Source organism: Stigmatopora nigra, chromosome 14, assembly GCF_051989575.1.
Source record: "Stigmatopora nigra isolate UIUO_SnigA chromosome 14, RoL_Snig_1.1, whole genome shotgun sequence".
In the NCBI taxonomy this organism is placed as follows: domain Eukaryota; kingdom Metazoa; phylum Chordata; class Actinopteri; order Syngnathiformes; family Syngnathidae; genus Stigmatopora; species Stigmatopora nigra.
The window spans coordinates 6359360-6372342 of NC_135521.1; the positions used below are offsets into that span (position 1 = coordinate 6359360).

The 12983-nt window shown below is 39.2% G+C and overlaps 1 protein-coding gene across 1 annotated transcript in view; it reads left to right on the plus strand.

Annotated features, from left to right (window-relative positions):
- The window catches only part of tnmd (tenomodulin), a 45657-nt gene that overhangs the window by 30869 nt on the left and 1805 nt on the right, over positions 1–12983 (plus strand). Inside the window, exons 5-7 of the mRNA XM_077732901.1 lie at positions 2021–2128; positions 7580–7730; positions 9262–9368. Coding sequence (XP_077589027.1) covers positions 2021–2128; positions 7580–7730; positions 9262–9368 — 366 coding nt within the window. The remainder of the gene's footprint in view (positions 1–2020; positions 2129–7579; positions 7731–9261; positions 9369–12983) is intronic.

The window sequence follows — 12983 nt, forward strand, 5'->3', positions numbered from 1 at the left end:
TTTGCTTTCCCATCCGCCAATACCCCCCCCCCCCCTCCATACAACGGCGCCAAATTAAACAGAGACTCATCACAATAAAGCCAGGCATAAACACCATGCTTCTGTGCTTGAGACTATTATTGCCCCGTCGTTCTCGACGCGGATAATATTGCAGGCGGTCGATTACAACTGGCTTCACATTGAATCAAGTCATCCCATCTGCTTTTCTGGGTGAAAGCACCTTGCCAAAAAAAAAAAAACAATAACACTGTCGATGTGGCGGCCAAATGGTCAAGTTAGCCGATTGGAAATGTCGGAGGCATCAGAATGTTGCGTTAAATTTACAGAGAATGCCGTTGGTTTTAAAGGCCTGGCGCATATCATTTTCATCTGCCGCCATTCCGAAGCAAATGTAGGTCCTGCTGTCTATTCTAATACAGTGTGATAAATGAGCAGCTCTCTACGGGAAATAAATTGGGTACAATCTGATCTTGTTCGCACGTTTCAGACGCTGTCTCTGCTGAATATGTTAGATTAACATACAATAGTGCAGAGAGAATGAACAGATCTTTGACTCCCCGGTGCCTGCTGAGGCTCAGCGTGACTGAACAGTGCGCCGTTGGAGGATCGGCGCCGAGGCTGAAGAAAGTGGCTGGCACACTTGACTGCACAGATTAAGAAGGCGAGAGCAACCTGTGCCTGGTTAATTCAATGGAGGCACACTGCACAAAACACTTTATTCTCCAAGCATGTCACTCAACTCTCGGACGTATTGGCTATGAAGCGTTCCGTGGGCACGCAGTTTGCTTTCTTGCTAAATTGTTTGATTTTACATCACCAGCTGCCAAAAAAATGTGATGTAAGGTAGGACAGTGACAATCAGGCAGGTATTCAAGTGAAATGGGCTCGTGGCGTGGGATGTGTGGGGGTGGTTATTTATCATAGTAGTTATCAAGATTAATATTTGAGACCATACGCTTGGTTTTGAAGATCTTTAACTCAACCAGAAAATGATCTAACTCCACTTTGTTGGTCTAAAAATATATTTTTTACAGGTAATGTATATTTTGTGATTATTTATTCATGCTAATCAAACTTATAAGCTTAACGGTATTGAATCTTACCAATAGGAGGCACGCCATCTTCAAATATATAGAAAAGAAACAAAGTAAATACAGTAATGACAGTGGGCTGTGTTCATTTATCATTTTATTTATATTTAACACTAAGAGCTATCTTTTATGAATCATAGATATCATTGTATCGTGAGTTTAAGTGTATCTTCTCGTCTCTAGTGTGTCTGCAATTGTTCCAATGTAAACTATGAGCCATGTCTCTTTTCAAATATATTTTCTTAGACAAGCATTATATGTCAACTGTATTGAATAAAATATGTATCATATTTAACCTTTTTTTTCCCTGTACAATTGCTTAGTAGTGGAGAATGGTAAATCAGGGTGTCTTTACAGGCAGTTTGGTGTACTCACATTGTGCTTCCTTATTCTGACGTTGCAATCAGACATAAAATGTTTAGGTTGTTATCAGTCAAATCCAGCCTGGGAATTGTGCAAATTTACTTTGTGTGCTAGCTTCTGAAATCTAGTCTCAAAAAAATCAGGTGAATATTATACAATCATTGCACGTTTTCGACAATTAGCTCCAAACAATCAAGACAAATCTCATAAATGCTGAAAGCTTCTTTGCATAAATAGATTTCCAGAATAGATGAAAAGTACGCACAACTAGGCATATGCATGAAAGTTCCATGGACACCCCAATGCCTTTTCCCATCCATTGCACTTTAATTTTCTCCACTGCTCTGGTGAACACTTCATTACTTGCATAAATCCTCCCCCCTCCCTACCCCGAAAAAGTTTCAAAAGAATTCATTACGTATTTACTTCCCCAAGCTTTGATTATACTCTCCAATCGCCGTCTTTCAATACAACTGTCTGGCTGCCGACGCGCATCGCATTGAGTTAATGAATGAAAGATACATCCGAATTTTTGAGTAACCTTTTCCCCCCCTTTCTTTTCAAAGGGACTCACTGGGATCCGCTTTGCCGAACATCAGAGGTGCTACATCAGGAGTCAAACCAGGACACTGCCCACAGCGGTAAAGGTGGAAGCTGAGGAAGGCAACTTGGAGGTATGCATCCCGCGCAGATTTACAAAAAGTAGGGTTCCTTACGCCAGTGTGGTGCCCGGATTATATCCCTTTGGGTGCCTCGACTTGCTTATCCGCGTCCTGTCGCTCTTACTGGGCCTTATGGTGGCTGCTTATGGAAGCATCAGCTGCCCACCACCCCGCAGACTCTTTGTGGCTCACATCAAATAGTGTTTGCTGTCAATCCTGAGCCAATATTAATTTTTAATCATGTCCTCCAAAGACTCTACTCACATAGCCTAAAGGAGGGTAGGGGGGTCTGACAGAAAAGGGATGACTGTAAGTGTTTCTTTTTTTTCTTCTCTTTCTTTGTGAGGAGAAAATGTCTTTGGCAAGGCTTTTCTCCCAAGTTTATAGGAATGGGTTGGACTTTTCTGGGTGTTAGATAGCTGGATGGTGAACTCTGCATAAAAAAGCAATGGAGGGAATTGAATCAATCCAAAAATCCCCCATTTTTAATGTCACAGTGCAATCCATTGAGTGGGAAGCGTGTTCAAAGCGAAAATCCACACTCTTATGCGCTCATTTCCATTTTTCTTGTAGTTGAGAAGAAGAAGCTGGCAAATATGCTGCAAAGACACTTCATTCTAAAACACAGTAGGCCAAATGTCAGCCCAAGCAAAACGTAGGCTTGAGGTTTTTTCAACTTTAAGAGCGCAAGCTGCTAGCGAACAACCAAACAAGCTTTCGTTTTTGCTCTCATCGTCGTGTCTGATCCGTGTTTCCCCATATTAATTGCTGGGCCGGCACCATATGTCCACACAGTTCCTGTCTAAGGGTTGTAATTGGCTGAAACGGCATTTTCAAAGTGGGAAATCGGCAGGCAACAAAGGGATGGAGATTACATGTTGTATTTTAGTCCAGGTTGAACAAAATTCACTTTTCGCATGGTATTTTTTAGAAATATAATAGGCTGTATAAATGTACTCTCATTCTTATTCCCCTCTACTGTTTTACTTTTTTTTAGTTTACTAAATATGTTTAGTCAAGATACACGACAAATTTCTTTTCAGAGCCAATAGACACACTAATTCAAATTCAAAGTTTTATGTTAATGGTAGTTTAACTCTACTTATTGATTCATTCATATTTTATTCCCTATAATGGATATGCTACATACTCTATGGGTCATGGTAACATTTTACCCATTTTCCAAATTCAATGCAGGTGCAAAAGAATTGTAATGCTATAATATTAAGGACAAAAATGTGAAACTGCAAGTCAAAAAATCTCAACCTTAAGCAAGCTACCTCTTCAACAGAGTCAGAAATAACAAAAGGTAAATTGCCTTTTGAAGAACTTTATCCAGCTCCGCCAACTTCCCTGGCACAGTTGACTGTTGCTGCTGCTGCTGCTTGGGTGCTTTCTTCCATCTTAACCCCTTGCTGCACACAATTGTCATGGGGGCCGTGTTTAGAAAATATACAGCGACCTCGGCCTGACCTCACCAACAATAGACAAAAGCCCGTGAACCGTCCTCTGTGAGAATCCTCCCACGTTTGACCTCCCGAAGCTCCGCACAAGTTCCTTCTCAAGTGGTGGAACACATGAGCTCACGGGGGTGAAAGCCGAGCACCGGCGGCTCCCGGTTCAACCCAGCCGCGGGCTTTCAGAGCAACTGCGGTGGGCTTCGGGACGATAACAACAACAACAAAAAACAAGGCAGAAATGATGGAGAAACTGGGAGCGACTGATAACAAAATCCAGAGCATAGGAACGCACGACCAGGTGACAAACATGAATTGTTTGCCAGTGTTTTCCCAGCCCTCCCATTTCAATTTACTTTTTCCATGGCATGTCTAAGGGAGTAATCCCAGAGCGTGATTTCACTTCTCCCAGACTGACACATAAGTCGCCCAGCGCCTCCCTTGCTGCTTTTATTGTCAACGGATGCTGCCTGCTCCATTTAACAGTCACTTAATATGGATGACCAGTGCTGGCATGGCATTGGAAAACCTCCCACTCACAAGTGAATAGCGAGGCAATACACCAAAGTCTTGTAAGAATAGCGGCTGGCCCTTCTTTAGAATCTGGTAAGAAATCCGAGTAGAGAAAAAAAAAGGTCTGATATGAAGTAGAACTTATCCATTACAACAAGAGCTTGCAGGAAGAAGCATACAGATTTTATATGATGATCACAATGAACACACAAGAACGCAAGGCTGAACTAATATAGAAAAAATATATACTTCAATCAGAATCAGAAACATATCTGCACGTCTTTGCCAAGTATTTTTTATCAAAACAGATACAAGGATTTTTTTTAGTTGCCTTTCTGTGCACTACTGGGAGCAGGCTATACATTATGTCAATATGTTAAGAATATGGTATGTACTTTTTGAAATTGAGTTTGTGTTTGAGAGCATGGCTTTGCAAAGTATGCACCTATCCATCAATTTTCAATAGAGTCAAGTTTGAGGAATACTTTTCTAGTGGGAAGAGATTTTATCTTGTTATTATTTGGCTCCAATCAGAATGAATTGCTTGTAAGTAATTCCGTGATAATTATTAGGGATTTATTTTTTCCATTTATTTTTCTAATTACTAGAAAAAAATCAATATCTGTTGTACTTGATTTAAACTGCGATATTATTGCAGCAAATATGGGTAATTGGCTAAAAGTGCTAAGTGTACAGCATTATGATAAAGTATCTGTTCCCTGGGTTAGCATAGAAGCACCTTAAATAGCTCGTTTATCTTCCTTGTTGTTCTGCCGACTGCAAAGTAACTATAATTCGCTGATATTAATATTGTAAAATGAAATATAAATGTGTGTTTTGGTTTTATTAATGGCTCCATTTAGAGCTTGAATAAGTTGTTTTGGGATACACAATATTGTGGTTAAAGATGATAGCACTATTTAAGAGAGTTTAATTAAAAATATATTATTACTATTCCATTTAACAAATGGAAACAGTTATTATTTTTGAAGATTTTTTTAATTTTTTTTTGGCTTGATAATGAAAAATAATGCAGTCATAGAATTTGGATAAATGACTTTGGAGGTTGTAAATTTTATCACATCCACAGCCAGCATAAATAGGAAAGAAATGGGAAAACAAAAGGATATATAATACAGTATTAAAGTAACCTTAACCATTGAAAGTTAATAAACATCAACTCCCCTAGAACATGATTTACTTTCCATTGATCCTGCCGCTATTGTGATTCCCATTATGGCAAACACGACATGAAAACCTTAACCATCATGAATAGGGCATGCATAATGAGTAACTACACATGGCTTCCTGGCAAAGATATTACCAAGTTGAAATGTCTGTATGACAGTCATAAAGTTTGTATGGCAAAAGTTGCCTGAATAAACATGCCATCGAAAATTAGTGGGCCAACACAGACCATTAAAAAAAACATACTGTAAGTGCACTAAGGCTCTTGGGGGCCATGATAAAACATTTGTTGATCTCTGGCAGAGATAACAACACTTTAAACAATGTGTCGCGGCCAATGTTTCCCAATTGGCCTTCAATGGCAGTAGAGGCTATAAATTCATTAACTGCAGTACAAGTGGTCTATAATTAAGTCAAATGCACTGTCGGCGTAATGTCATGCATACGCAGGGTGTCCACTACCCCCAAATAAATGGTCACAATTCCACAAGTCCAAAAAAAAAAAGTTGCTTTTCTTCTATAATAACACATGATTAGTCAATAGCCAGAAGTATGCAAAAAGTGAGATATGTAATTATACGATGTCCTTGCTGTTGCTGGCATTTACAAATTCCTGCCCCACAATAAAACTCCGCCCCTTAAGCACACCTCCCTCACCCAACTAAATGCAGTCGTTCCTCAGCCGTGAAGACCGAGTCATATCGCGAGCCCCGTCGTGACCTCCATTTACTTTCCACTCAACTCGAACGCTTAAGAGGGCCAATTAGAGTGGGCTGCTTGTGTTGTGACTTTAATTTCCTAGTGTAGAGCAGCCATACACCAGAGTCCGTCGTGTTTGCTCTTCTGAGGCAAGTCAAACATTTCACGTCCCTTGGCCCAAACCATAAACTGACATACATTCCGCATAATCTATTCCCTGTGTAGCGAAGCAATTTGGGTGACACAATAAGTCATGTTACAGTACACCAAAGAGGGTACTTTTCAGTTCTTGTGGTCCACTCCACTTCGATAATAAGACATAGTACATGGATACCACTTTGTTAAAATTTTGTCTCCTGCATATTTGCGGCTATTCTGTCTTTATGGTTACGATATTGACACAAAAAGTGAATTATTTATAGGTTTTGGCACCTTAGAACAAATTGAGGAAGAGGTAGAACAGAAAACTTTTTTCGAAATACAGGGTTGCCCTTTATAATGTGTTTTTACACTTGGGAATTATTGCATACTGGGAAACGCTTATGAATCAAATAGTGTTGGATTATTCTTTTTTTTTTTTTGTATGTTTGCCTTGTTTTTGTAAATGAGCCACTGTGACATATTCAACGTTTTTTTCCTACTAGTTTTAATGGACGCAAATCAACAACCTGGTTTTTATTGACCATTTTGCAAATCATTTTAGAATGTCAACATCCATCACAGTTGAAAGTAGAAAAGAGGGGAGAGTAAAAAGTAGGCGAAAAGAACACCACTTGCCATTACTGTCAAATTTCAAATATGATCCTTATGACCGCCACCATCTACAAACTGATACTCTTAACACTATCGACTCCCCGATATGCCACGTATGGAACAGTTTGGGACTGGGAGATATAACAAGGCTACATTAAAATGGGCACAATGGGGAGGAAGGAGCAGAACGCCATATTAATGATTACTCCTCCAATGATAGCCCCAGGATGCAAGTCTGATAAATGTGCAATTAAGCTTTTAAACTGAGGGAAAATCACCTTGTAAAAACATTTGTCATGAGAATTGTTCTTCTGGCCGGCTAACTAAGGATTGACTAGGATGTCTGCGTATTATTTACATGAAGTAAATAAATACGTATATGACAATTTTAGCACCTTGGCCTGTCATACGTCTCTATTAGACAACACTGACGTATAGTCGTGATCATTAAGCCATAATAGTTTACTTTACAGCTCATGAACTACAATATCAACAAATTAAGCCCACTGATGGTGTTGGGATGCCAAGCGATGCATCTCACGTGGGGAGGAGGAAGAGAAGAAGAGGAGGGGGAGGTAGAGGAGGAGGAGGAAAATGCAAGGCTTTATTGTGTCTGTCACATTAAACGATACTGCCGCCATACGCGCCCTAATGAAGATCACTTGCAAAGTCGTTTGAAAGTCAAATCATCGCTGTCTGTGAATTTCAATGACGCGTGATAAAAAGAGCGTGCCGTGGGCCTGAGGGAAGGAGGAAGAGGAAGGGGGTAGGAGGAAGGTGAGGGCAACGAGAGTCAGGAAGTCAGGTCATGGAGATGACAGGTTTGTGTGTGTGTGTGTATGTGTCTATGCAGGTAGATGACATGGAGACCAAAATGGAGGAGTCCAAAGTGTGGGTTCCTGCTGACGAACCCATCGTCGACCCGGTATTCCTCTTCCAATCCAAGATCTGGGAATTCTGCCAGGAGCTACCCATCCACTGGATCCATCCGTCCCCCTTGAGTGGTGAGGCCTCAGCCTCAGGCGAGAACACAGTGGGGGGTGGCCAAGTTTAAATGTGCACTATTAACTCCTTAACTGGAAAGTGGATTGTCTAAAAATCATGTGTATGACTTTGTTCGGTAACAAAAAAAATCCAGAATGCCTTTTTTTTTTTTACCAACAATGACTATTTAACCAAAGCCCTTTGTAATATAATTTCACACAAGAAATCTAAGAAAGGCTTCATCAATTTCCGAGTAGTTTGAACACTCAAACATTCCCAGAACCTCTCTACTTGTAAAAGTAAACATACAAATGATCCATTTCCAGGGAAAGACAATTCAATTTTGTAATTAGATTTTTATTTTTTTTTCCCCATGAACAAACCTCTTTGGTGGTCATGCCTCTTACAGGCAACCATGCTCCAAAGAGTGTTCCACTCAATGCTTACAATCATATACTTGACAAATTACCACCTTCTCCAATTAACACTCCCTTTTCTACAAAAACATCCAATTACCTTGGATATTATTGCTATTTTGGGCAACAAAGCCACTCCTTCAAATCCCAGAGCAATAGCACCTACCAAAGCACATGAGAGCATCACTAATGAATCCGTGTATTTCCATATTAAAGATGATTTTGTGTTACTTGGAGACAGCGAAATTAGCAGCAATTAGACTGAAACTGCTGTACAATGCCGTGTACTTCAATATTTCTATTTCAAGAGTGAGCCACAATTTGTTCCTCGTCTTGTTTTATCATGAATTTAGTTAAGCAAAGAGCAACCAGCCCAGAATATCCCCCCAAATCGTCAGTACCCGCTAGTGCTGTATTATATGCACTATAAGGTGCACCCAAATGTTTTGTTTTTTTTCCCCCAAGATGGCGCCGTCACACGGAAGCCAGTGGCAGTAGCTCTGTCCACTTTTATTTGTTTTTCATGTTTTACAGCCCGTCTATCTTTTTTTTAAATTACATTTTAATATTTCTTAATACATTCCTTTTTACTTTACTTTGTTATTTATACTTTTATTTTAATGATGAGTGATGAATATCTTAATACTTTAGTCCTTTTTTTTGTTTATGTTTCATATGTACTGTTAACGGATGCACTTTTTTAGATGTATCATATCTTGTGCTGACCTGGCTCATCTGTCAAATTTTTAAAGTCAATGTGCCCCCCAGGCCGTAAAGTTTGCCCACCCCTGGTTTAGCCTTATAATGTAGTGCACCTATAATATGGAAACTTTTTTTTTAAATATGCCATCTATTAAAGGAGCTCTTTATAGAGCAGAAATTATGGTACCCTAAATTAGATAAAAATTAGAAATAGGAAAAATTAACTTACTATTGATTTCCAATTCACTTTTATTGGCTCTGTATGCCAATCTTTCAATGCCATTGCCGGCCAGTAAATTAACTTTCTTGCTCCCCAAAAAATTAAGCCAAGTAAATATTATCCACGTCTTCATGCCGCTTGTTTCTGTCAACATAACCTAATTCAAAACAACCGTGCTACCATTCCGGATTCTAACTTATCTTTCTGATCCAGATTCGGAATTGCAAGAGGATGTGGAGCATTTGGACTCCCCCGACACAGAGGTGAAAGGTCATCGCGCCGCCCGCGACGTTGAGGACCACCCTGCCGTTAACGACTACGTAAGCGCACCGTGACATGCGAGTAACCCGCCGCCAGTTACAGTCGAGTCACTTCAATTAGCCGCAGCTCTGCCTCCGCTTTGTCCGCATATAAATCGCTCACTAATTGATGTTAAAACTGACTTTGTGCACCAGAGGGCACAGCAATTGCACTATATATCTGTTTAAGTAAGGCCAGTTCATTGAAGACTCCCTTAATGTCCCTCCATTAATTGAGAGGAACATCCAGGCTCTCCAAGGCAGCAAATTGTGCCTAAAGCGCCTCTTAGTGCCTTTTCTCACTTTCCACTGCAATACAAACCGTAAGAAGCGCGCTCAAGGTCACTCACTGGCGTGCCGATAACTTGCATTTATTCACCAGGCTTTAATTATCGAAGTGTCCGACTTGAAGGAGGAAAGACAGACGGCAGATTTTTTAAAACGCTCAGCACTGCGGGATTAATTATCCATAACTGCGTGAGGAAAAATATGAGGCAAAAATATGAAGTACAAACTATGATTGCACAATGGTCGCCAAGACAGAGTCGCCGTTTCCTTAGAGCAAGGCGACTGAAATGCGATTTCTGTAAAGGTCACGTTTACCGGAACCTTCCCGGAAACTATTGCCAATACTCTTTTATTTTTATTTATGAGGACAATATGTTCTGTTATGCATTTTATTGAAAAATGTTGAGGCTGAGGCTCATTTTATTACCTGCTCATTGTGGCTTTTAGCTGGACAATATCTTTAGTTATAATCCAAAACAGCTAAATGTTCATAATGGATTTAAAAAAACATTAATTAAAATGTATGGTATATATATATATTTTTTTGCCAGCAAAGTACAACAGGTATTAAATTAATCTTTAGTTCTTTATTAATACTAAAACTCAAGATTTTCAAAAGATTCGATTTTCAGATGCCATATTATTGTGAAAATATCAAGCCATACTAACCTTAAAATCAAAATCCATTTTAAATTTTGCAAAAATTGTCAGCATGATTTGTAAGGGTCAAAGTTTGTCAAGTAACATGATACCCTTTCTCCTTTTTATATACTTGTGTACATTTTTGGATGTCCTAAATTGATATATGCTCTTATTTTACAAAACAGCATATTATTTGTTTATATTTTCCTTAACTATTTCATTAATCACATCGAATCAAAAGCCTTTATTGTCATCATACACAGCTGCGTATAACGATATTGGTGGTGCTACTCCACAAAGTGCATTTTCCCAGTAAAAAAAATTGTAAATAAGTAATATAGAAATACAAAAAGTCAAGCCCTGGCAAGGTAAATTCTAAAATATTGCACAATCTAAGATATTTGCACATATTACGAATGAATTAAGGGTATGAAAGGTAAATAGTTTTCAACGCTCTTATTTGTATCTGGCTTTTAATGTCTGGGTAATTTTCATCTCTTGAGAGTGACACAGTTTAACTAGTTCCAACATTTGACATGAACAGGTCTAGTATTCACCAGTTATTATAATATACGCAAATATAAAAGCCTCTTTCGTGGCATGATGACTGTCAAAAGTCTAGATTCAGATAATGTATAAATTGGGTCCTCATTCTTCTTCTGCATGTCAGATTTTTCTGAGAATGACTCTCTCGGGTAAAAAAAAAAAAAGAGTGCAGCTTCTCTTCCCAGAACACATTTGTAAGGCATGATATCTTCTCAGGTCCCCGAGACAGATTGTCAGATATATGGCGTTGACCTTTAACACAGCCGTGCGTGCATCACACTCTCTGTGGCCCAAATGCAATAACGGCCAGCAGACAAGGTTGGGGGAATGGCACCACTGCCCTTGACCTGTGTTGCAAGAATTGCACACACACACACACACACACAAATTTATTTGTTTCTTGGCTCGTACATTTAAATCGTTTACGAGCCGATCTCGAAACAACACTCGATTTTATAAAGCGTAATGAAAAGGGAAGGAAAAAAAAAGCATAAAGCACTGAAAGTTTATTTATTTACTTTACGGTGTGCGCTCTTTAAAGTAGGCGGCATGCCTACTGTAGCCTTCATCTGAGCTCGTTACATTAGCGAGAGTTTCTTTTCCGCCGTATCGCTAAAAGTTAACTGGAGGCATTAAATCCCATGAGCACAAGACATCTTCGTGCCAATCTTTACAGTGGCGTCAAAGCTGCTTATCACTTGAGCAAAATAGAATGTATAGCTATCTTCCTATCCAATTATACTCGTCTAGGCGGGGTGCGTGTCTGCGATCGGGCGGAGCAACCCGGCGCTTAACCCTTCCACAAAGCAGGGCGATGGCCGTGAATGTTATCACACGCGTATGTTTTTGTTGTGAGAATGAATGCATTTTTTTAAAGGGAAACTATATATACACTGTCGTTTTTTTAGGGAAAAAAAGCCTTACTATACTATGTCATTTTTTTAGGGAAAAAAGCCTTACTATATATACTATGTTGTTGTTTTGGGGTAAAAAGCCTTACTATATATTTACTATGTCGTTTTTTATAGTTTAAAAAGCCTGTTTTTTTGGGGGGGGGAGCCTTACTATATATACTATGTTGTTTTTTAGGAAAAAAGCCTTACTAAACTATGTAGTTTTTTTAGCGAAAAAAGCCTTACTAAACTATGTAGTTTTTTGGGGGAAAAAAAGCCTTACTATATATTTACTATGTCGTTTTTTTATAGTTTAAAAAGCCTTAATATACAAAGTCGTTTTTTTTTAGGAAAAAAAGCCTTACTATATATACTACGTTGTTTTTTTTGGGGGGAGGGGGGCCTTACAATATATACTATGTCGTTTTTTAGGAAAAAAGCCTTACTATACTATGTCGTTTATTTAGGGAAAAAAAGCCTTACTATACTATGTAATTTATCAAAAAGCCCTACTATATATACCATGTCGTTTTTTAGGAGAAAAAAAAGCCTCATGTCATTGAATCCCTTTCCGTCAGTTGTTTTGGTCAAATAATTTGGCACTATGCCTTTAAAATGCATTGGCAAATGTTCGATCGAGGTTTACCAATCGCACGTTAGTTAAATCCTTGAAAGCATTTAGATTATTTTCTTTCAAATTGGGCTTGGTTATTACCTTTTCAAAAACTTTTATCGTCCTGAAGGGTTGACGCCGTTTGGTGACATTTTCTTTTTCATTTTTTGGGAGTGTATGCACGTGCAATAACTATCACAAATAACAAAGGAAGCTAATGCCGCCTACTCTCCATTTAAGCCGCTCGATGGTGAGTGACTGCCTCAGATTTCCCAAGGTGAGCCATTCTTATCACCGGCGCGTTCCCGCTAGAGCAGGCGACTCAAAGCCGTAGTGATTAATATGTGCCCCCCGTTTTAAGAGGCTACCTCTGATTAATTGTCTTTAAGGTACAATGCTGCCTTTTGGCTGTTTGTTTGATTTGTTCCCCGCTGCGCCATCATTTGAATTAAACATTTGCTTTATTTTCCGCCTGAGAACGACAAGAGATCATGGTCGGACCATTGACAGGTTTTTGCTTGTTTCCATAACTGATTGTTGACAGGCAGCTGATGACCCTGAAACCTGACCCAAAAAAAAAATAAATGGCCCTTGCATGTCGTAGTGATAAATCAAACGCGGCTAACAAAGATATCAGCTATTTTTGGCATTTTT